This window comes from Chiroxiphia lanceolata, chromosome 18, assembly GCF_009829145.1.
Source record: "Chiroxiphia lanceolata isolate bChiLan1 chromosome 18, bChiLan1.pri, whole genome shotgun sequence".
Taxonomy (NCBI): Eukaryota; Metazoa; Chordata; class Aves; order Passeriformes; family Pipridae; genus Chiroxiphia; species Chiroxiphia lanceolata.
This window is the reverse complement of record NC_045654.1, coordinates 5,683,545-5,705,669: the sequence shown is the minus strand read 5'-3', so window position 1 is coordinate 5,705,669 and position 22,125 is coordinate 5,683,545. Positions and strand designations below refer to the sequence as shown.

The 22,125-nt window shown below is 42.1% G+C and overlaps 2 protein-coding genes across 3 annotated transcripts; both read left to right on the top strand.

The window, feature by feature from the left end:
- Nucleotides 1-133: 133 nt before the first annotated feature.
- On the top strand, nt 134-8,547 carry LOC116795848 (solute carrier family 2, facilitated glucose transporter member 11-like). Its single transcript, XM_032705912.1, has 12 exons — nt 134-373; nt 482-580; nt 1,456-1,616; nt 2,086-2,210; nt 3,089-3,218; nt 4,199-4,347; nt 5,162-5,349; nt 5,660-5,770; nt 6,070-6,171; nt 6,526-6,601; nt 6,938-7,065; nt 7,198-8,547. The coding sequence occupies exons 2-12, from the start codon at nt 485-487 to the stop codon at nt 7,402-7,404; spliced, it is 1,473 nt and encodes a 490-aa protein (XP_032561803.1). The 5' UTR covers nt 134-373; nt 482-484; the 3' UTR covers nt 7,405-8,547.
- Nucleotides 8,548-10,300: 1,753 nt separating this feature from the next.
- LOC116795846 (solute carrier family 2, facilitated glucose transporter member 9-like) lies at nt 10,301-18,450 on the top strand. 2 transcript variants are annotated; one of them, XM_032705910.1, is made up of 12 exons: nt 10,301-10,433; nt 11,386-11,484; nt 12,057-12,217; nt 13,105-13,229; nt 13,584-13,713; nt 14,330-14,478; nt 14,855-14,958; nt 15,593-15,703; nt 16,230-16,331; nt 16,636-16,711; nt 17,353-17,480; nt 17,819-18,450. In XM_032705910.1, the coding sequence occupies exons 1-12, from the start codon at nt 10,410-10,412 to the stop codon at nt 18,023-18,025; spliced, it is 1,416 nt and encodes a 471-aa protein (XP_032561801.1). In that variant the 5' UTR covers nt 10,301-10,409; the 3' UTR covers nt 18,026-18,450. The 2 variants fall into 2 exon arrangements, with proteins under 2 accessions (XP_032561801.1, XP_032561800.1); XM_032705909.1 differs by having other exon boundaries at nt 14,855-15,042.
- The last annotated feature ends 3,675 nt before the right edge of the window (nt 18,451-22,125 follow it).

The window sequence follows — 22,125 nt, the reverse complement described above, 5'->3', positions numbered from 1 at the left end:
CTCCTGTCAGATAGTTCTAAGAAAGGGTGAATAAACCATGAAACCAGGAATGCCCTTCAATCCCCAAGTGTTTATCCAGTCTCAGCCAAGTCACAGAGCAAAATATTCACTTAGGTGAGATAACAAGTGGGAAAGGAGGAGAGGAAAGGACAAATAGATGGAATTGTTGACGGCACGCTTGCACATTGCACCGTGCTCCCACAACCATGACAGTGCAGATTGAGATGACCAAAGCTGAAGACAGAAGCACTGAAGTGTGTAACTGGGTTCTAGGAAACAGCTGTGAGCTTTGTCTCTCCTCAGATTCCTCACTGTCCTGTGCTTTAGTAGCTGTGGTTTCCTAGTGCTGGCTCCTTGATCTCGGAGGAGGCAGGTGCGTGGCCTTGCTCAGACTGTTAGAACTCCTGAGGAAAACACAGGACATTGGGGGCATGTCTGAATAGCTGTACCAGCTTTGTTTGCTGCTTTTATTTCCTGCCAGAAAATGAGCTACAACCTCTTTCTGCTGCCTTTTGTCCTGGGCATTGGTGGAGGTTTCCAGTATGGGTTGCAGGTCTCCATTATCAATTCTCCTGCTGAGGTAAGCGTGGAGAGCTCCAAGAGTGAGCTACTAGCATGGATTTTACTGTTCTCACTGCCTCTATATGCAATCACTAACTTTTTAAATTCTGCTCTCAAACCTAGACCTCTGGTTTCTTAGTTCTAAGAGTAGCTATTATTGCTCTTGTGTTTCATGGGGTTTTAACTTCTATCTAATGTGGCAGACCTGGGAAAGGGGAGGATGAATGATATCCATAAAGTCAGCCATTTTCCCCTTGCTGAGTTGAATTGCTCATAGGGCATTCTTCTCTCCCTGCTCAGGGGGCCTCTTGTACATGTGCTTGGCCTCACACATTGTGTCTAAGTGACTGTAAGCTGCAATAGGACAGGGCAGGACTGTAGCTCTAGAGCTGAGTTCAGCACTGATACCTGCAGCTAGAAAAGGAAAATTAGGGAAGGTGTTTGTGATCCTGAATGGTACCAAGGACATTGAGCTCATACTGTTACCACATTGTGAACCCTCACCAAGAATGAGGGTGCCATGGAGGCTGTGAACAGCAGGCCAGAGAGACCTCACAACAGACCACGTCAAGGGACAAAACCTGCTCTCACTTGAGTCAGTTGAAGTCAAACCTGGATTTCACTCAGGGCATCAGATGCAGCAGGTGGACAAGAGAGACAGACATACAGGCAGGAATGGTGGGAAAGATCAGGTAGCAAAACCATCAGGTTTTAGTACAGAAACAGAAGACCAACCTGCCATGCAAAATTGCCATTGATTTCATCAGGGCTAAGATTTCAACCAAGGTATCCATAGAAATGTATCAAAAAGGCCAGTAGGAGAATTAAAAAAGAGGTGCAATTATGCAAAAAGCATGTTGACTGAGTCCGTGGGTTTCTGCTTTTCTTTTCAAGTACATCAAGAGTTTCATCCGTGAGACCTGGCTGAAGAGATACGGCTCCTCTCCCAGTGAAGACATGATCACTCTGATGTGGTCCTTCATTGTGTCCATTTACAGCATTGGGGGGCTCCTGGGCTCCTCCTCTACTGGATACTTGGCTGTTAGATTTGGAAGGTAGGAAGAGTGATTACATTAGTCCTTCTATTTACACCCACAACTGCAAAAATAAGTGACCATGTCTTGGGAGAAACACTACTTGTAAAGTAGCACTGTGAGCAGCCCAGGGCTGCTTCCAATGAAGGATCAGTACAAAATCACACTCTCTCTCTTAGAAAGTCCAAAGTGAATCCAGGCCGGGGAAATCACACAAGGAGTGCATGCATTTTAAAGTGAATATCACAGACAATCACTCACTAAGCTTGTTCTTCAGTGTAGATATTGGCTCCACTAGAGGGGTCAAAAGCTTGAACTAACTTATCAGTCTGTGACAGTTTTCCCATTCCCTTTTCCCATTTACTTCCCTGCAGCCGATCTCAGAAGCTGGCACAGAGTCTGTAACCATGGTACAATTCGTGTCACTTCTGTCAGGTGTGAATGACACATGGACAATATTTATGCTCACATTAATTTAAGTGAATTCCAGGAAAAAGTCCATGCTCCTTGCCAACATCCCTGCTCTGCTGAGTGCAGCTCTGATGGCACTCAGCCGGCTGTGCGGGTCTTTTGAGATGATCATCGCTGGAAGGTTTTCTGCTGGACTGTGTGCAGGTAAATTAACATTCCTACTTAGGGTATTAAATAGTTGGAAGAGCAGTGACTCAGAGTCACGAGGATTTATCAGTTCACAGACCACAGATTTTTACTAAACCCTGCAGAGGACATGATTGCTTATTTTTAATTAAATAAGAAACCACAAACGTAATTAAATTAGTAATGTCTAACATCTCCATTTCTCTTTCTTCTATGTTTACATCCAATCCCTGTAAAAGGTACTGCCTTTTGAAAAAGCCAAAACATGCAATATTTCAGGGGAACCTGCTCACTCAATAAAGAGCTGACCTCTGTTGTTCCTGTTGTTTCTCACTGTGGCTGATGCTGCCCTCCATATTACAGACAAGGTTTTCAAACTGGGCAATTCTAATTTCCAAATGGTTACATTCTCCCATGTTTTCAACCCCTAAGAAGTTGGATAAAGATAATATTAACCAGCAAAAAAAAATTGAGAGAGGATAAATATTAATTAATTCATTCACTGAAATGCAAATGGAATGTATAGAATTTGTTAACTTCTTGGTTTCAAGCACAAAATAAGGCACATATCATCCTGAATAAACACTGAAATACATCATCTGAGACTAAAGGGAGTAACTAAAGTCCTGTATATGAGGCTGTAGGAAATGATATAAGAGAAGGCCAGCCTGCTGAAGGACAGAGTTCCCAGGGGCAGGTACTTGCCTAGTGAAATATTTAGCAAAGACACGAGGCCGTGGTACAGGGCACACGCTTCAGGTTGGGCAGACACATACTCAGCATGGTTAAAAAGGTGTCTCAAAGCCAACCCCTATAGACTTTGTCCATAATGGTCCCCTCTGAAACACCACACCCTTGTGAGTTTGCATTGCCCTAACAGTGCTTTGTCACTGCAGGTTTATCTCTGAATATCCATCTCATGTATTCTGGGGAATGTGCCCCACGGAAGCTCCGTGGGCTGATTGCCATAACAGCTTCTACTGCCGTTGCCTTTGGAAAATTCGTAGGATTTGCTCTGGGTCTCAGGTAAGAGGGTCTGAAATAGACTCAATTTATTCTGTTATTAAAATGTATGCATATGTCAATGCAAGCCCATGGACAGGCAAATCAGCAACTGTTTTCAGACATGTTTGCAGGGTAGTCAGACTGAATTAGCCCAAATTCCTGACTTTAGTGAATGGGAAACAGAAATCATACAAAATATTTAATCCTGAAGAATAAAGTTCCTTCCTAGCAGACACAGATCAAAATACAGGTAATAAAAACCTTGAACATATTTCAGTGGGTTTGAAATAAATCAATCTTTTTATGAACAGACCTTTACTTTCTATTTTTTTTGGAAGGAGCGGGGAATATCAGATCCATCCAAACCTTCTTGAAAATGCACACAAACTGGCATACCCACTCATCAAACACACACACACACACACACACACACAGAGACAGACTCTTATGCTGGATTTATCCCCCCAGCACAGGCTCTTCCTGCCTGTCCTGTGCCAAAGGCAGTCTGCCCCATTTCTAGGGCATGCATCATTCTGGCCACAGTGCTCTCAAAGCTGCAGGAAACCCAGCAGCTGTTATTTGGGGCAGTCAGTACCAGGTTGACAACCCATAGGTCTTTCCCTAATTGTAACATGGGCCTCTTTGGATCAGAAGCTGAGGGATCAGCCCCTGCAAGTTCTTCCTTCAGCGTTTGTGCTGGGACACTGTTGGTCCCTGCGGGCCCTCAGCTGCTGCAGGAGGATGCAGGTGGCCTTGCTGCACTTGCCTCTGAGCAGCAGGAGCCAACACTGGGTAACTCATGGGCTGCAGGCAATGGCCCTCTACTCTGTCCTTCCCCCTCCTGTTGAGATTTTAATTTTTCTGGGCTGAGAAATCTGGAGACCCTTGGGAGGAGCTACTGTGACACACAGCAGGGCTGAAGGATAACCCTGTGTCTGTGTGTGCTCACATGGCCAGCACACGATTCCTCAGCCTCTCTCACTCTGTTGGTTTTGTTTCAGAGAAGTTCTTGGAGCAGAGGCTCTCTGGCCTGTTCTCTTGGCAGCCAATGCAGTTCCTGCCCTCATTCAGCTTCTCACCCTCCCCTTCTTCCCAGACTCTCCCCGCTACCTCCTCATTGACAAAAAGGACAAGGAGGCATGCATTAAAGGTATGGAAATGGGTCACAAAGCATTCATTTTAGAAAAAAGTGGAAAACACAGTAAAGCCTCATATGAACCTGAAAGAGAGGTACAGGTACAGGGAAAAAGACTCTTGGTCTTTTGGCTCTGAAACAACCTTCAGCTTTAATGAAGATCAGCCTCTTCTGTTTGAATGTTAGTGCTCTTTTGGCACCAGTATTTCCCTTACTCTCTGCCAGAGTCCTCTGAGGGATGTGATCATACAGAGCTTGTATTTCCAACAATACAGATTCTGCCCTGAACAGTCAGGGTGTGGACATGGTACCTTCTGACTCTGTGTGAGAAAGGGAGGCTCTGTATTGTCATGCCATATCCGTAAGCATTCCAGTTGTTCAGTAACCTAACAGCAAATCCTGACAGAAACAGAGAAACAGCCATTCTGGGGGTTTAACTATCAAAAGAGAGAACTCCTTGGATGTAGACATACTGTTTTATATGTGGGAATCATTTTACCTTGTCTGTGTTTTGGAGTGTGTACTAGAGCAGCATCTCTAGTAGGAGGGTATTTGGGGAAGGATCAGTAAGAATTTAAGTGTGGGTTACATTGAAAGGCTATAGGCAGCTATTGGCCAAAGGTGAGGTCATGATTAAGATGTGTGGGTAAAAATAGATAGCAATGATCTGAATCTGTGTCTAATCTGAACCCAGATCCCTAGGAAGTTCATACAAGAAAAGAGCCTGAAGTTCAGATAAGACACTCTGCAAAATAGGAAATAATCCTCAGAATTCATGTCTGTGCTGGTGGGCTTGGACCAGAAGTCACCTCTCCTCTTCTCCTTCCAGCTGTGGAGCAGCTCTGGGGGGATGGAGACCACATGGCCGAAATAAATGACATGATATCAGAGGAAGAAGCCATCCGTGGGGAGAAGGCCAAGGGTCTTTGTGACCTGCTCCGTGACAAAGCTGTGCGTTGGCAGCTCATCACTCTGTTCCTCGTGGCCTCGTGCTCACATTTCAACGGGGGCATCGTGGTATGTGCTCTGCTCTGCTCTGCTCTCTGCACTGCTCACAGGCTCTTGCAAAAGTGAGCTCTGCAACGAGTTGTGAAATGCTGACTGAAACAGTGGCTGTAAGGAGGGGTCTGTTGTTACTGTTCATTACAATCCTTTCCCATGGAAGTTTGGTACCTGAGGTAAGTTGATAACTGCAAGTGTCATCTGAAGGTATTCTATGGATTACCCTGTTATGATAAGAGAATGCAAGGGGATCAAAACTTATTTCTTGTCAAAAAAACCCTCAGACATTAGTGTAAACATGAGCAAAAATTTCTATTCTTTCCAGGTTTACTTTTATGCATACAATATCTTCATAAAAGCTGGAATCCCCCCTGATCAAATCCACTATGTCTCGCTGGGGCTTGGGACCACTGAGATCCTCTCCACAGCTGTGTGTGTAAGTGGCTTTTCAGCTGAATTTTGTTCTGCTGTAATGCATGGTTCATTTTAATCTTTAGAAATGCTGTAAGCGAAGCTTCAGGAATAAAATTTTTGCAACAAATCAACCACAGAACCAACCATACAAAATCATCCCCACACACCCTGCAAATATGGGCATTTATATTCAATTTCTGGGAAGAGAGGAGAGTCTTTCTCTCAAAATCATGAGGCAGGGATGGCAGCTACTGGAGCAGCTCAGCAGTGCCTGCCTTAGGTCTGTCCTTTGGAGCTGGCAGTGTGTCCTTCTGGTTGCAGGGTTTCCTCATTGAACGTGCAGGGAGGAAGACGCTGCTGTGGAAAAACTACACAGTGATGACCCTCGCTTTAGGGCTCCTCACAGTCACACTCTTCCTACAGGTGAGACCCCACTGATGCATTACAACTATGTCCTGTCTTCATGTGTTATTGTGCAGCAGATATTATACTATTTCCGTTCCCCTCAATAATTTTTTAGCCTAGGTAGAAGTGTTTTTGGGGCTAACCATCATATTAACAGAGGTCTGTTCCCAGCCATGTACATACAGATTAAAGACAATAGACTTATACAACCAAGAACTATGCCAAGACTATCTCCTCATGAAATTTCTGGAAGGAAAATAATTAGATTTATATTTAACACTGCTATATTTAGCAGTTGTGAATGTTTCTAATGGAGCTAGATAAACAAAATCTTAATTTCTGATTTTATTTGCGTTTCATTTCCTACCACAGGATTCCTTTTTCTGGGTACCATACTGCTCTGTTGCACTTGTCTTTATTTTCATCCTGAGCTTTGGTGTTGGGCCAGGTTGGTATTTTCTACTGGAATGGTTTCAGGTACTCGTTCCTTCCTCACTGCAGCCTTTAGGAGAGGTGCCAGGCATAGCTGCTCCACAGTTAGCATGAACCCCATCCCTACTCCTGATTCAGTGCAGGTGCAGATGTTTCCCTCCATACTGCAGTAGGAGGTAAAACTTAATTTCCTGTTGCATTCCTACATCCTTCCTCCTCAAGAGCCAGGCAGCACCTCAAACACTTCCAGGTCATTTAAAGCCATAAACCTATGCAACAATATGAAGTGTGAGGTACAGAAGCATCTTGCAAAATTTCTAAGTTTCCTTCTTTTCTTCAATATTTTTTTCAGGTGGTGTGTTATGCTCCTTGATCACAGAAATTTTTATTCAGTCATACAGAGCAGCTGCTGTTGTTTTTAATGGTCTTGTAAGCTGGATCCAACTCTTCATCCTTGGACTTGTCTTCCCTTTCATTGTGGTAAGCAAAGCAGGGTGGTTTTGTCCCTGACCAAGTTCTATAGTAAATGCAAAACCAAAAACTCTATATCATAAGAGAAAGAAATAGAGATAAATTCTTATGAACATATTTTGTCTCTTTCTTTTCCTGTAGGAAGGCCTTGGTAATTTCTGCTTCCTCATTTTCCTGACGTACTGTCTGACCGTGGCTGTCTTTGTCTTCCTGGTGATGCCAGAACCCAAAGGAAAGACCATGCTGCAGATCCTGGAGGAGTTCAACCGCCTGAACTACCGCGGAAAGAAGAGACAGACAGTCCTACAGCAGAGTAACTGCTCGGTGATGACTGTCACTAGACTTTAACAACAAACCCTCCGCTTCATATTTTGCTCCTTTATTACTGTAGTGCCCAGAAGCCTCATTAAGCAATAGAGAATCCGTTGCTCCACAAAGAGCACAAGTGTGTATTTTAAAAATAATCACCTGCAGTGCAGGGTGCAGGATGAACTTGGTCGTTCTCTCCAACTCCTGAAACATGAGCTGAATTAATTCCTCTGCAGAAAAAAAAATGAACACAGCAGATAAAGAAATTTTGTCAGTCCCTCCAAGTTAGCAGCTGGTAAACTGAAAACATAGGATCTGCTATTTTTCTTGCCAAAACCAGGACTCCACAGTTGGAGAACATGAGTCTGGAAGGTCCAGAGATACAGCAGGTTTGCAAAGGTGAGAGCAACAGAAGACAGAGCTTTGGTGTTGAAATTATCTGCTGTTAACAAGTCAGTGGTGATGAGCTTTCCCAGACAAGAAGCTTCAGTCCAGAGGAAAAGAAGTGTTTAGCTCTTTAATGCAGTGGAAGAAGAGCACCTTGCCTATCAGTAGACAGAATCAAAATGCACCATTTCTGCCTCTTCAATTGGAAAAAAATCCCCAGGGATATGTGAGCACTGAAAGAAAGCACAAGCAAAGAAAGCAGAGCTGCAGGGAATCATGAGTGGGCAAAGCCATGGTGGGCAGGTTCTCCTTCTTGATCATGCAGTGTGTCTTCAGCCTGGAGAACACTGGATTTCAATGGAATTGACTCCTGAGAGTAACTGGTACCAGTGAGACAAAAGAGAGTGGTGCCGCTCCTGGAGAACCCAATCTATGTGTCTGAGTGTTTGCTTCTCTCTCCAGGTGTCTGAATACTCCACATTTTCATTATGAAACATAGTAAAAAGGGCTTCACTTTTTGTAGTCATTGCTATATGACATGACACATTTTTGGTTTTCTTCATGCTTTGCAGTTTACTGATAAAGAAATAAAAAGCACTGACTAGGAAAACACACCCTACTGATCATGCCTGGATTTGGTTTTCATTAAATAAAGAGTCAGGGACAGAGGAGAGCCCATCTTTTGGGACTGTGTTATTGGGGTCAAGGAACACTGTGTCTGTCTTTTCTGGAAATGAGATCTTCACTACTGACTGATGCAGGTGCCACACAATAAAATTTGCAAAAGGACTTGAATACTGAGCAGCAGTTTCTTTCACAGCCCTAAGGCTCCTGCTATTTTATCTTCACACCATTCTCTAGCAGTATTTGTAGCAGTGCCAAAAGCTAATACCAGGAGCAGGGGACTTCCCCAGTACAACCATCCTTCCTATGACAATCATCATAGTACCAAAAAAGCTAGATAAAGTCTATAGTTTCAAGGCTTGAGGTTATGGATTGCACAGTACCACATTAAGAACCAACATACATTCCTTCTTCTGGTCAAAAATGCGGGGGGAAAAAAAAAAAGAGAGAAGAAACATTTAAAGTATTTTAAAAAGAATCAGGTAAGACCTTGATTATTTTAAAAGTCTTTATTTGGTCTGGACTTTCTAAACCTTACTGGTTCCCAGTGAAGAAGTTTTTACTGTCTTATGAGACATTAAAACCTCATTTTCTTCTACATGTTTTTCTACAGGGTGATCTTGTCCAACATGCCTTACTTTTTATCTCCTACTAGTAAATACTGTCCACAAGAGGGAAGTGTGGTAAATCATTAGCACTGCCATAAACTAGCATGGATTGGGAATAAAGGTTAAAGAAGTATTTGTGAATCTGCCATGTAGGATCCAGGATCACACAAGTGCTACACAGGGCATCTTTGAAGACAAAATTCCCTCCAAGCCAAGGGTATTGAGTGAGCTCCAGACTGGGTCCGGAATACATTTCTTGTAGTGTTCAAATCCTAGGTGAAAAGATTTGTACTGTCCTCTTTTTTAGGAAAATGAATAAGAACTATAGTAAGCATCTAAGGCTTTCTTTTTCCATAGTACAGCACTGAACGAAAGTGTGAGGCCAGATGAAAATGAGGGAGCAGTATGAGTAGTCTAGGAGAGACACAGACAACAGGAGGAAGAGGAACAGGGCTCTGCAGGGACTGTTTGGTCAACCAGATGTTAAAATCTGGCCACAGTGTTTAAAAACCTCTCCAGAAAGACCCAGAACTGCCATGTGTGTCCTTCCTTCCTTCCAGTAGACAAGCTTCCCATCCTCAGCTCAAAGAAAAAATCCTCCTTCTCCCTCTAGTTCATCAAAGCTCATCATCTCCCCTGCCCACAGTCCCTCTCTGAGGTGCCTGAAAAGGGTTTTGCTCTGAGTCTGGCAGAACCCCTTTGGGACAGAACAGAAAAAAATGAAAACAGACTTGAAGGCCGTACAGCATGAAGAACTGTGGAAACTGAAATATGAGATCCCACTCTGGCCCCCAGTGGGTCAATTCCACTGTTACAAAGAGGCAAGAGTGAGGCTTCTGAGTGGTTCTGGAAAGAGTGTGACCCTCTGGGTGTTAGCAAGGACCCAATATACCAATAGTCCAATACTTCATTTCCTGCAACTGGGAAATTGTTCAAATCACTTCAAGCAATTGAAAATCTTACAGAAGGCAAGAAGAGGCATTACAGCTCAGCTACAATTCTAAGGGCATTATCTCTGGGGTAGAGTGGAGAGGAAGAAAAAGCTCCCTGCCTAAGATGCTTGTCAGAGAGGTGGAGAGGGACTCTGCTCCCCTGAAGGGAAGATGGTAGCACTGTCTGATTCCTCACACAACAGGAACATGCAGGTGTTTTAGCAGTGTGAGTAAAGGGGAGCACTCCCAATTCAAGGATAAACATTTACCAGTGTTGTAATCAGCTTGTCATATCTGGGTCTTAGAATAATTAAACCAGCAAGAAGAGGCCCTGGCCAGTGTCAGAGGAGGACATAGTTTGCTAAAAGCCATGTAGTTAGAATTTAACTTCTGTGCTATGATCCCAAACTCTTACAGTCTCAGTGAGGAAACCATCTCTCTCATCTGACAGAGCTGACAGGAGCTCTCAGAGAGGGCAGGGTTTCAAGGGAAAATGTCTGGTTTCCTTTCAGACCTGGTGAGTATCCAACTTCTTGTGTTCTAGCCCTAGTCATTGACAGCAGCATGGTCTTAAAGATTGCAGCAAAGGGAATCAAGCAGTCCTTGTAATAAAAATGAGCAACAGAACATGTGCTTGGGACAACACCAGTTCAGCAATACGAGTTCTGGCATCTCCAGAAAATAGATTAGAACTACAAAAGAGTGAGACTCTTAAAAGAGGACTTGGGAAACCAGGAAAGAATGAGCATTTTGAGGCAGATAAAGAAAATAGTAACAATGAAAAAGACAAAACAGAGAAAAAACCTCCCACTCCACTCTACAGCCCTGCACCCTCAAGGATATTTGAAGATACTTGTTTGTTTTAAGCGTGACCTGACTAAATACCTGAAAACATACGTGCTTGTGAGAGGTGCTCTAAAATTCAGTGTACGTCACGGAAACACAGCATTTCAAAAACGAGTCAGTCAGGCAGGGACTCTAAAAATGGCAAATGGCATTCCCTGTGGGGATAATAAAGGGGAAATGTAAAAAAAAAATAAAAAAATTTAAGAGGACAGACTTGATTAATCTCTGGAAAGTGATGAACAATGTATTTGAGGAGGCAAAGTTGAAAGCAAAAAAGGGATTCAAGAATATTGTAGTGTCTTTCTAGCACAAAAGTAAACACAAATTACCTGATCAAGACTTTTATGATTTTTTTCCCCCATGATTACCAGAACTAACAGAATTAGAGACTGCATCTTTTCAGACTCCTGATGACCAGGACAGGAGCATAACGGAATGGGCAGATTTCCATTTTAACAATTTCTCATTAATTTCATTTGATTACTGAAAAATAAAAAATGGGTATTTGCATTTAAAAGGTTTCTTAATAATAGAGATGTGAAGATATAAGATCCCATAAATTATCTGGTCTGAAAGCCATGGTGGCATCAGGAACTTAGGATGTGTTTCACTGTCTTTGGCAGGTCCAATACCGGAAGCTGTTGCTGATGATTGTGGTGCTGGGAATTGGTGGAACCCACCTCTCTGGTTTTCAAATGTCTGTGATCAATTATACTTCTCCTGTAAGCAAAGCCTTCATAAAATCACATCTCTAAGTGTTCCTCATGGGACTAGGCCTTACACTTTAAAAATGCTCTGCAAAAGCTCTTAGGTGTTGCTGTGCCAGTTTATTCATAGCTCTTTCCATGACTGTTGGGAGCTGTGCTCCAAAAACAACTCCACAGAGAATTTTGTGGAAACAACATATTGAGATATCTTCCTTAAAGTTTACATCATGGAGAGAAAAGATTAAAAACTAGCTGATGGAGCCTCAACCTTCAGCTCAGCCCTTTTCTCTTTGTATCTGCTACATACAACAAGAACATTTGCATTTCACTATAGTGAGTAAAAGGCCCCTATATTTAGTGTAGGAGAACAAGGATTCAACACACTAAAGATTATAATTAATTTTTGAAAGGTTCTATTACACTATTGGGCTGTATGAGAGGAAATATCAATCCCAATTTGCAAACAAGTGTCCTTGAGCCATGTTTTCTGTAATACCGATAACCTCATTTTTTCGAAGTTGTAAACTTTGTGAAGAACTATCACGATTGGTGCCTCAGTGGAATGAAAATCTCTTTTTCTGTCCCAGTACATTCAGAAGTTTATCAATGAAACGTGGCTGGAGCGATACGGTTCTGTGCTGCACCAGGAGACCCTCACGTTGCTGTGGTCCGTCATTGTGTCCCTGTACTGCGTGGGTGGGATGATGGGGTGTCTGTGCAGTGGGTACCTGACTGCAAAATTTGGAAAGTAAGTGTATCTGCCAACAACTCTATACTCAGGGCTGCAGCAGGGGAAGGAATTAATTAGTCACCTAATAGAAGGGATATCAGAATCTCACTGCCACCTGCTGTTGCAGAATTTGCTCAGCACATAAAACTACACGAGTACATGGGAGAGATGGGAATGTGTGACTATTTCTGGTTCCCTTGTCACAGCTTTCGCTGCCATACAATTCCTGTATATTTGCTGACATTTCAGTAAAAAATAAATCTCTGAAATTTCTTGGTTGGGTAGTAATTCCATAGGAAGCCCAACAGCTCTGCAGTAGTGCAGAAGGAGATGGACATTCTGTAGGCAAAAGCTTTTTTAAATTTATTTATTTAATTGATCACAGGCTTCAAAAAAGTTGTGCAGGGTCATTCCTCTGTAAGAATAATCAGAGTTCCAGCAAAGATAGCAAAAATCCCTCAGGCCACATTTAGAACCCTCTTTTTGGGGGTGCCATAAAGGACAAAGCCAAAACTCTCTCACTTGAGGTGGGCAGTGAAGCAAGTTCCAAGTGAAGCTGGATTTGCCTTGTTCTGGAGATACAAGAAGTGTTTGAGATGGGAGCCTTGCCCACAGCAAAGAAGTGAAAAAGACTGTTCCTTATCAGTATTTATCCTGCAGGAATTTCCTTCAGCCTCATGGTTTGCTCACACAGTGTTAGCACGGATAAGAGGAACGTAGCTTCTCCCTTTCACTCCTCTGCAAAGACATCACACCTTTTCAGAATCAGATTTGGTTGTCCTGTAAGGAATGGATTTAAGCATGACCATAGGCTGGGTCTGTAAATCCAGGGGAGAACAGGCAGACATCAGTTAGGATGAAAAAGTAAACCCTGGCTCATACCCAGGTGTTGTTTGCTGTTGCAGGAAGAAATGTCTGTTGCTCAACGATGTGATCCTAATAATAGCCACGCTGCACACGGGCTTCAGCAGGACAGCCAAGTCTTTTGAGATGATCCTGGTTGGGCGCTTCCTCGAGGGCATCTGTGCTGGTAGGACTCCCCACTACTCCTTGTCCATGTGACTTCTTTGGGGTGGATACAGAAATCTTCCCGCTGGTAGTACCCAGGCATGCACAGTATTCCAGTGGAGCAAGGAACAGACCGGGAAAAGGTAAGATGAGCAGTCCTTTGCCTTCAAGAGGTCTGGTGGAGTGAGAAATCTGATGGATTAGCTAAATATCTTGCTTCAAGTAAAAGGTAAATTTTCAGTCTATTATTGTGGAGGATGTATGGGAAACAGCTCAGAAGAGAGAGGACAGAGCAACCTTCAGCTGAAATGGAAGTGAAAAGGGACCCTCTCTCTTTCTTTCTACACTTTTAGCACTCTCCTCTTTCTCCCTCTAGGAATACATCTGAGTACCCATGTTCAGTATGCTGGAGAGATCTCACCCAAGAAGCTGCGTGGATTTATAAATGTGACCTCCTCGGTGTTTTTTGCACTGGGAAAAACTGTAGCAAGAATTCTTGGATTACGGTACTTGTGCTACTCCTTCTCATCCAATTTCCTACTTATTTTTTTTTCTGTATGGCAGGGAAGTGTTGTTCTCCCAGTTCTAGAAAAAGACATGCATTAAGGGTGGTGTTTTACTTTGCCTGACTGCAGCAGTCTAAAAGGAAGCACCTGCCCTGTACCAGTCACTGAGGTTTCTGTGTCAGTTACTGGGGAAGAAATGCCCTTCTCTTGAGAAAGGATGGATCCATCTCTGGAGGTGCAGTCTCTCTGCTGAAATTAATAATAAAAGATTGTATACAAATATTCTCAGTAAATTTCTGAGATCTGAAATACCTGCTAATTTCTTGATAACTTTATGCAGACTTACAGTATTGGTTCAGAGGGCTGTTGAATATTTAGACTCCACTGATCTCTAGTAATTATTTGAAGTATAATGAAAAATCTCAGCCTTGCAGAATAAATAAAGTAGTAATCTATATTTCTCTCCTTAATATAAACATCTTCTATTTAAATTTAAGTTTTCAAGGACTGTATGCATTTTGTGTCTCTTTAGTTAGTCTAGGATTTAGAAAACACAAAATTAGATATAAACTGTAATTTTACTGGACTATAAACAGACTCTAACATGCTTTCATAGAGATCTTTTAGGAACTGAAGACAGATGGAATGTGCTATTGTCCTTCTCTGGCTTGGTGGCATTGATTCAACTGCTCTTTTTACCATTCTTTCCTGAGTCCCCTCCCTATCTCTTGCTGCAGAAAGGAGACAAGGCTGGATGCTTGAAAGGTAAAATAAAACTTTAGATCCTTAGTTTGTTCAACCATAACTCTTGGGAAAGTGAAGCTAACAGAGGAAATCAGTTTTTCTACTAGCCAGTTACAGATTTCTTGATAATTACATGATTAAAGTTCTCCAGATGAAGCAGAGTTATCAGAAATATTTAAGATCTACCCCTAAATACTACAGCAAGCTGAACACCATTTTCCAGGAAAATCTCATCATGTTCCAGCAAGCAATGTTCCTTCCAGTCCTTTGCTCAGTAACTCATGAATCAAAGCATGGACTGAACTGCAAATGTTTAGTGTCAATAAAAGTTGCAAAACAGAGAACTCTGAGTGGATCAGGTGATGCAGGAGTACACTTCATTCTGTCTCTTCTGCAGCCATGAAGCAACTCTGGGGAGAAGGGAACTATCACACAGAATTTGAGGACTTGATGAAGGAAAAGGCTATAACAAAAGGCACCAAAATCATGAACGTCCTGGAGGTGCTGAGAGAACCATCCGTGTACCCGCAGCTCATCACCATGCTCTTCCTGTTACTGAGTCTGCAGCTCTGTGGCCTGAGTGCAGTTGAGTTTGCCCAATTTCCATGCTTAAATCTGCTGTTGAGTAACCAAAGTGCCACAATGCAACTTGTCCCTTTCCTCTGGGTCTCCATCATTCCTCCTCACACAGAGCCCACTGCCTGAGATCTCTGGTGTCATCACCAGTGTTCTTCATACTGTTAAGGGAAATTCTCAGGTGGGAATACAAGAGATCCAATGCAGTTTAAGTTCCTGCAAGGACACTGTTGCCTTCATTCCCCCTGTCTTGTCCCTTTCCTTCTCCTTTTTGCCAAAACAACACCTTTTCTCCATGGTTTACAGGCAATATGCTCCTTTCAACTACTTTTTTCCCCTTTTTTCTTTTTTTTCTCCCCTGGATTTTCAAATACCTTTCCTTCATCTCCATTAACCTTTTGATTTTTCACATCTCGAGCAGGGATGTCACCTCCACTAAGCCCCAGCACCATACCCCTGCTTCTGCAGTGATGACAGATCTAGTTCTAAGTGATGCTGGATAGGCACGTATCATAGCTATTAACTATGCTTAACTTTTAATATTTTTCTTATTTACCAGATCACCTTTTACACCTCAGAAATTTTTCAGACTGCCAACCTGCAGGAAAGCATAATCCCATATGTATCTCTGGGAGTTTCAGTCTCTGAACTCATCTCTGTCATATTCTGTGTAAGTCAGAGCTTTCTGAGCCCATAAGAATTAAAGTACATGTGAATTGAGTCTATTCTTCCTTAAAACAAATCAATTTTCTCCTTAAGAACCAAAGTATTTTTCTGTGGTACTGCATGAATCTGTACAGTGGTTGTTACCACCCGCTCCAAATTTTGTCCCAGCTTTTATGACTTTCTTCCTATCTTCATTCTTCTTAATTTCTTATAAGAATCCCTTATGCAATGTCATTCAAACATAAATATGTGTGCTCATTTCCATATATTCATATGTCTATATATTCAAATGGAGTTGTAACATGCTTGATTACAGCGTTTAGGAAAAAGTAGCTGCAGTGCTGGGCAGTGATTTTAGTTCGTAGTGTTAGAGAATCTAGAAGGAATTCAATAAAAACCCAACTTGGTACCAATAAGATTTGTGTTCTCTGAAGTAAGAAGAACTCCAGGAGAATGCTTGATTCGTTGGATGGCTCACAGCTGGATTTTGCCATCCTTCCAGTGATATTCAATTTTCTTCTACTCTTCAGAGCTCCATAATCGACCGGTTTGGACGCCGAATACTCCTGTGTGGTGGTTACTTGCTGATGGCACTGATACTGGTGTTGCTCGAAATAAGCCTCCTGCTGAGTGTAAGCAAATGTCTCTCTGGCAGCAGACCTGCATCTGAATTCTTTGTGCAGGACAGCAGATAGTCAGCCTTGGCTTTCACGTCCCAAACAGCAGGTCAGGATGTCTTCTGAATACGAGCTCACCTCTGTAGATGTGACACTGCAGGCTGCTTTTGGCCTTCCACTGTGGTCAGTACAGAAAGATGAGCAGTTCTAGGGAGCATCATGGGCTTTTTCATAAATATTGCTGCTCCTATGCTTGGATCAGCTGTGCTACAGCTATAAAATTAATTCTCATTCTCTTCCCTCCTTTTACCTTTTCTAGGATCAGTTCCTCTGGATGCGATACTGCAGTGTTATTCTCATCTTTTTATTCATCATTGCTTATGGAATAGGACCAGGTGAGTATAACAATAAAAGCAACAGAAAAACTTGGACCACATGGATAAGCACAGGCCATGAATGTATAGAAGCAGAACTAGAAGGTGTGAATATATCTTTGAAAATCAACAGCTTAGTTTGGACTGAGATTGAGGGAGTTCCAATTTTTGATGAATTAATTACCCAAGAAGCAATTTCTTTAACAAATTATTTTAAATCAGAAGCCTGTTTTCTCTCATTGGATTACAGGTTCAAGACAAATAAGTTCTTATTAATCAATTCACTAAGACTTGTTTTGGAGGGTATGAATGCCATTCAGTGCACACAGGCTCAGCTGGTTGATCCCTGTCTTTGCCTAAGGGCAGAGGAAGGCTCCTCTAAAGTGCCAGTGTTTTCTCAACTTACCTGTAAAAGATATTGGTAACACCAGACCCAAATTTACAGCTCTCTTTTAGAATGTCACTCACATAAGATCAATATTTACTCTGGAAGTTCCCTGACTAAACATTACTACACTGTCCAAATTCAAATGGCAGCCTTTAGTATTGTAAGAGTTGTACAAGAGGACCATGAAAATCTGGAAAATATAACAGAATTCCCACATCTATGGGAAATGGACAACTACAACAACTGTTGCTTTTTTATGTTGTTTTTCCCTCAGCTGGAGCTGCTTTATCTGTCAACAATGAAATCTTCACCCTCTCAACAAGAGCCTCCGCTTTTGTCATTGGTGGAATCGTCATCTGGCTGGGCCTCACCTTCACTGGAATGATTTTCCCCTTTGCTGTAGTATGTAATTTGATTCAAACCTTCTCTTTGACTCTATCATTAACTGATCAATATTTTCAGACTGGTCTGGACAGGGAATAGGATAAAGCGACTTGCAGATGATTAAAACTGTGAATCCCTTATTGCTATTGGAATATGGAGGCCATTTATGCAAAACACTTCCCAATACCTCAGAAATGATCTGCTGCCTCCAGAACAGATTGAAAAGATAAATGAATATTGCTGCTGTAAAATCACCTTATTCCTCATTTCACAGGAACAAATCAACCACTTTCAAGAATCTGTAGAGGCAAATATTGCCAGGAAAATCACTCATCTTATTCTATTTTTTTCTCCAGATGCTTCTTGGTCCTTTTTGCTTCCTCATCTTTATTGCTGTCCTGATCATTTCAGCAATTCTTATCTACCTGTTCCTCCCAGAAACAAAAGGGAAGTCAATCTCTGAAATCACAGAAGAATTCAAAACACGCCAGTTTAAGAAGAAACGTCACCAGGCTGTGGAGGTGAATACTACTGAAGAAAAGACATTCTGCACCAAGCTCTGATAAGCCACCATCAGGAACTTCCACTGACAAAAAGGCCTGTCTCAAAATCAAACTGAAAACTGAACATTGACATGGACTTTTCTCAATGAAATGCAACCCAAAAAGCAATCCAGAGATAGCTTGTCATTAATCCAAGTAGTCCTGTTTTATATTCATCTTTGCTTTTCATGGTGAGAGTCAATGGCTCATTCCTAGAGTGACTCTGTAGCAGGAAAACAATAGCAACTACAGACACTTCTAAGAACTGGCACATGGAAAACATTTTCAGGCATAACACACCAATTGTATTTCAAATCTTTCTGCATTGCTGTCATTTTCAAGCAACAAGATTTGTCTTTATGTTTGTTACTTCATAAGAAAATTCTGCTCAAGGTTAAGAGCAGGATGAAGAAAGGATTAAACACAGACATAGTTCTTGCAAACAATGGTCATGTCATCTCATGTCATTATGATATCACACTGTTAAGGACCTAGTATTGATTGTGAGCACTGCACATGAACAAATACCAAGTAGGACAAGGAGAGCTTGTATTTCCTTGAGCTGACATCAAGTTACTGTATGTCCTGATTGTCTCTGTAATGACTGTCAGGGATCAGCCCCAATCCCTGGGCAATTGGTGCAGAAAGCCCTCACTTGCATTCTCTGGAGCCAACTGGCTGCACTCTCTGTGCATATCAGTTGTAGCAAAATCAGGAGGAAGTTTTTGTAACGTATTCTGGTACCTCGTGGATGGCACGAGGGTTAATAAACATACAGACAGTGCTGAGAGCTGGAGGATCAGAGCCCTGTAGAGAGGGAGTAAGAGACTTTGAGAGAGTACTGAGAAATTAGAGACTTTGAAAATTCAGCCCATTTTATACATGATTAACTGATTAAAAACAAAACAAAACAAAAGCAGAAGCTGTGATGGCTGATATCTGCTGGCTGCGTACTGGCCCAGGACACATTGTACTTTGCTGCTGCACATCAGCTCACAATCCCACACTTCCCTGCTGTGCTCCACAGCACCCCTCACTGAGCTATTCAAGGACTGTTAATCCAGCTGTCCACTGCATCATCCAGTCACTTCCCCCCCCAGACTCATATAGGATGATCAATTATTTTTCCTCTTTCTGTCACAATCACAAATGGTATTCTAAGCCTCCTGTTCAGCAGGGCCACAAGTCCTTTCTTTTTGCAGTTTAACCATTCATATTGATTATCACTGTGCTGGAGAACTAAATTAGTGTTAAGTTTTAGGGATTTTTCTGTTTAAAATTTTCAAATCATGTACTTACTACTTCTAAAGGAATAACCATAGGAGAAGCTCTGATATTAAAGGGCTGGTGTGTGTTCCAGCAACTGAAACCTGGGTTAGATTTTATATTCAATCTGGTATCACTTCCTGTATCAAAATAGCACTCATGCTACAAAATGTTCTCATTCAGAGGGCCCTCTCCTGTTGAGGCATTGAAATATTTAATCCATCCATTCTAAGTGCTGTCCAGTTGCTACAAAAAACATAAATGAACAGAAATCATACGAAGTAAACATTAACCTCAGCCTCAGAGTCAGGTGGTTACTTAAGAAGAAGGTGCAGAAGAGGCATGAGAGAAAACACTTCCACAGTCTGACAGAGTTCTGTCTACCTGGGATCAGCCACCCTTTCAACATGAGATGGACAAGCTCCTTCCAGAAGTGGTGAGTACTGCAGCTGGCAGCACCAGCTGGCAGCATTAGGATTTCAGAAGAACTGTGAGGTGGTCTGTTGCAACCATCATTCCTAAAGAAAATACAATACATATTTATCAAATTATTTTTGAGATAATAGGGTGGGCAGGGGATCATCCTTCTAATTTTGTTGCTGCAAAAATCAGAGGTAACATTTAAAATAGAAAAAAAGTCAAAAGACACAGAATAAACTTTCTGGACTAAATCATCATGGATACTTCGAAGGAAGTTCCAGCTGGGTAGAAAAACTAATTAAAAGAAAAAGTTTAAAATTCCTCTAGTTCTTAAATAGTGAGGTATTTCTATACCATTTTCACCTGCTCCCTCTTGTTTCCATGTCCAAGTATTTCCATTGTCTTTTCATTCCCAGCCCTTTTCACCCACCCTTCTTTGCAGAAGAAAAGAATAAGAGCTCGACTGTAGCTGCCTTTGAGTGGGCATGCCTGGGTAACAAACACATCAGTCTCTCCACTTAACACAGGTTGACATGGGCAGTCAACATTTTCAAAAGATATCATGTAAGATAATGTTAAATGAGGTAATTTGTGTACCACAACCACCTAACTAAAACAGCAGACAGTCTACTGGGAGCTATCTTATCTTGTCAGAAAACTGCATAAAAAATTCTTTCCAACAAATCTGTCCAGATACAGCAAGTCTTTGTAATTCTACATGAAAACATACATGCATAGAAATACAAAGCCCTTTAGTGAATCAATGTGCTACATTATTGGTGCAAAGAGCTGCCAGTCATTACAGTCTTATTTTCTCTGTTCAGGCTCTAGAAAGGTACTTCCCGGGTGCTGTAGCAAGAGCCATGTGATGAGACAGGAAAGAGAGAGGCCAGAGGCTATGCTGATGTTTTTACACCTGTACAGTGCTAGTTAAGGTTTATATACTAAAAACTGTGAGATAGGATCTTATGTCTGCAAGACTGTGAACACAGGATATAAATATATGTCTCTTGTGTTCTCATGCCGTGTCTGTTAATATCATGAAAACTTAGGGGAATAACTAATTAATGATCTGCGAGATCTGCATGTACAAATATTATGATGCAGTGGTATTGAGCCTTCCTCTTTGTTCTGCACAGCTGTGAAGGAACTGTGTGGTGAGGAGAACCACCAAGCAGAAATGGACAATCTGCTAAAACAAAAAGCAGCGATGGAAAACAGCAAAATCCCGAGTGTGCTGGAAGTGATGGAAGACCAGACTCTGCACTGGCACCTGTACATTTATTATTATGATCATAACTCTGCAATTCTCTGGCATTAATGCAGTTGGTTATCTGCCCATCTCCACACAAAACAACTCTTAGGTGTGCATAAGAAAATTCTTCAGTTCAAGCTTGCAGACACTGTAAAACGTATTGTATTTGGGTGGGAGTCAAGCAGTCATGAGATTTACTCCTGACCATCAACTGGCTGCTGATTTGGTTTTGGATATTTTCACCCATCCATCTGCCACTCTTTTTGGAAAACTGGCATTTAACACCTACTGACCTAACAGAGCTTCATTGACCTGGAAAGTGCTACATAAATGTATCACGTCATTTAAGAAGAAAAGTTTTGGATTATGGACATTATTTTGCAATAAGGGACAGACTGGCTTGCACATGTCAACCTGCCCACAACAGTTCCTGTGCCCTCACACCTTCCCACAAGGTGCTGCCTGCATCCAGGAGGAAATCTTATGCTTCTTTTTGCCACCATGCTCTCTTCCTTCACCCCTGCTGTGGCAGTGCAGCTTGCAGCTTCCCTAACAATGGGGAATCACTAATGCCTGAGTGTCCTGTTCGAAAATATGGGCAGCATGAGGCCAAATGGAACGCAAATGTCACATTTATCTTCTTCCATGCTATTCTTTCCCAGCTTGCACAGGTTTCACAATCAGGTGCAATTGCAAGTGCTAGCACTTCTGAATTGTGCTGAACAGCCATTAAAGCCATGGAGTCACTAACTCAACAGACAGATGGAAAAACAGACGTTAAGATCGGTGTTCACTGTTGGCACTGCACCAGATCAATAGTGTGTTCTGCTGTGGAACTTCCACTTTCATTTCTCAGTTCCTTCTCTCTGATTTGACTGTCCTTTTTCTCTTTTTCACAGCTTCTTTTCAGGATTCTCAACCTCTCTGAACATACAGAAGAGAGAATTTTATCTTGTAAACTTGGTCAGTGTCACTTTGTCTTTACTGGTCCTTTTGCAGGAATTGGCCTCAGCAGCAGCACAGCTGGAACCCTGCAGAGGGACTGTTCATCCCTGTCACACAGCACCATGTCTGGTTTAAAACAGGAGCTTTGGATCCCCCTGTCCCTTTCTGTGAAGCCCAGCCATGCTGACTCATAACTCCAGTGCCTCCTGCAAGAATTCAATCCTTCACAGGTTGC

Bases quoted from the DNA above. Each gene is read 5' to 3' on its own strand.
- LOC116795848 (XM_032705912.1), top strand. From the start codon at position 485: ATGAGCTACAACCTCTTTCTGCTGCCTTTTGTCCTGGGCATTGGTGGA. The intron at 581-1,455 runs GTAAGCGTGGAG...TTTCTTTTCAAG, and splicing joins TTATCAATTCTCCTGCTGAG to TACATCAAGAGTTTCATCCG. The intron at 6,602-6,937 runs GTTGGTATTTTC...TATTTTTTTCAG, and splicing joins GAGCTTTGGTGTTGGGCCAG to GTGGTGTGTTATGCTCCTTG.
- LOC116795846 (XM_032705909.1), top strand. From the start codon at position 10,410: ATGTCTGGTTTCCTTTCAGACCTG. The intron at 15,043-15,592 runs GTTGAGTTTGCC...CTTATTTACCAG, and splicing joins AGCTCTGTGGCCTGAGTGCA to ATCACCTTTTACACCTCAGA. The intron at 17,481-17,818 runs GTATGTAATTTG...TTTTTTCTCCAG, and splicing joins TGATTTTCCCCTTTGCTGTA to ATGCTTCTTGGTCCTTTTTG.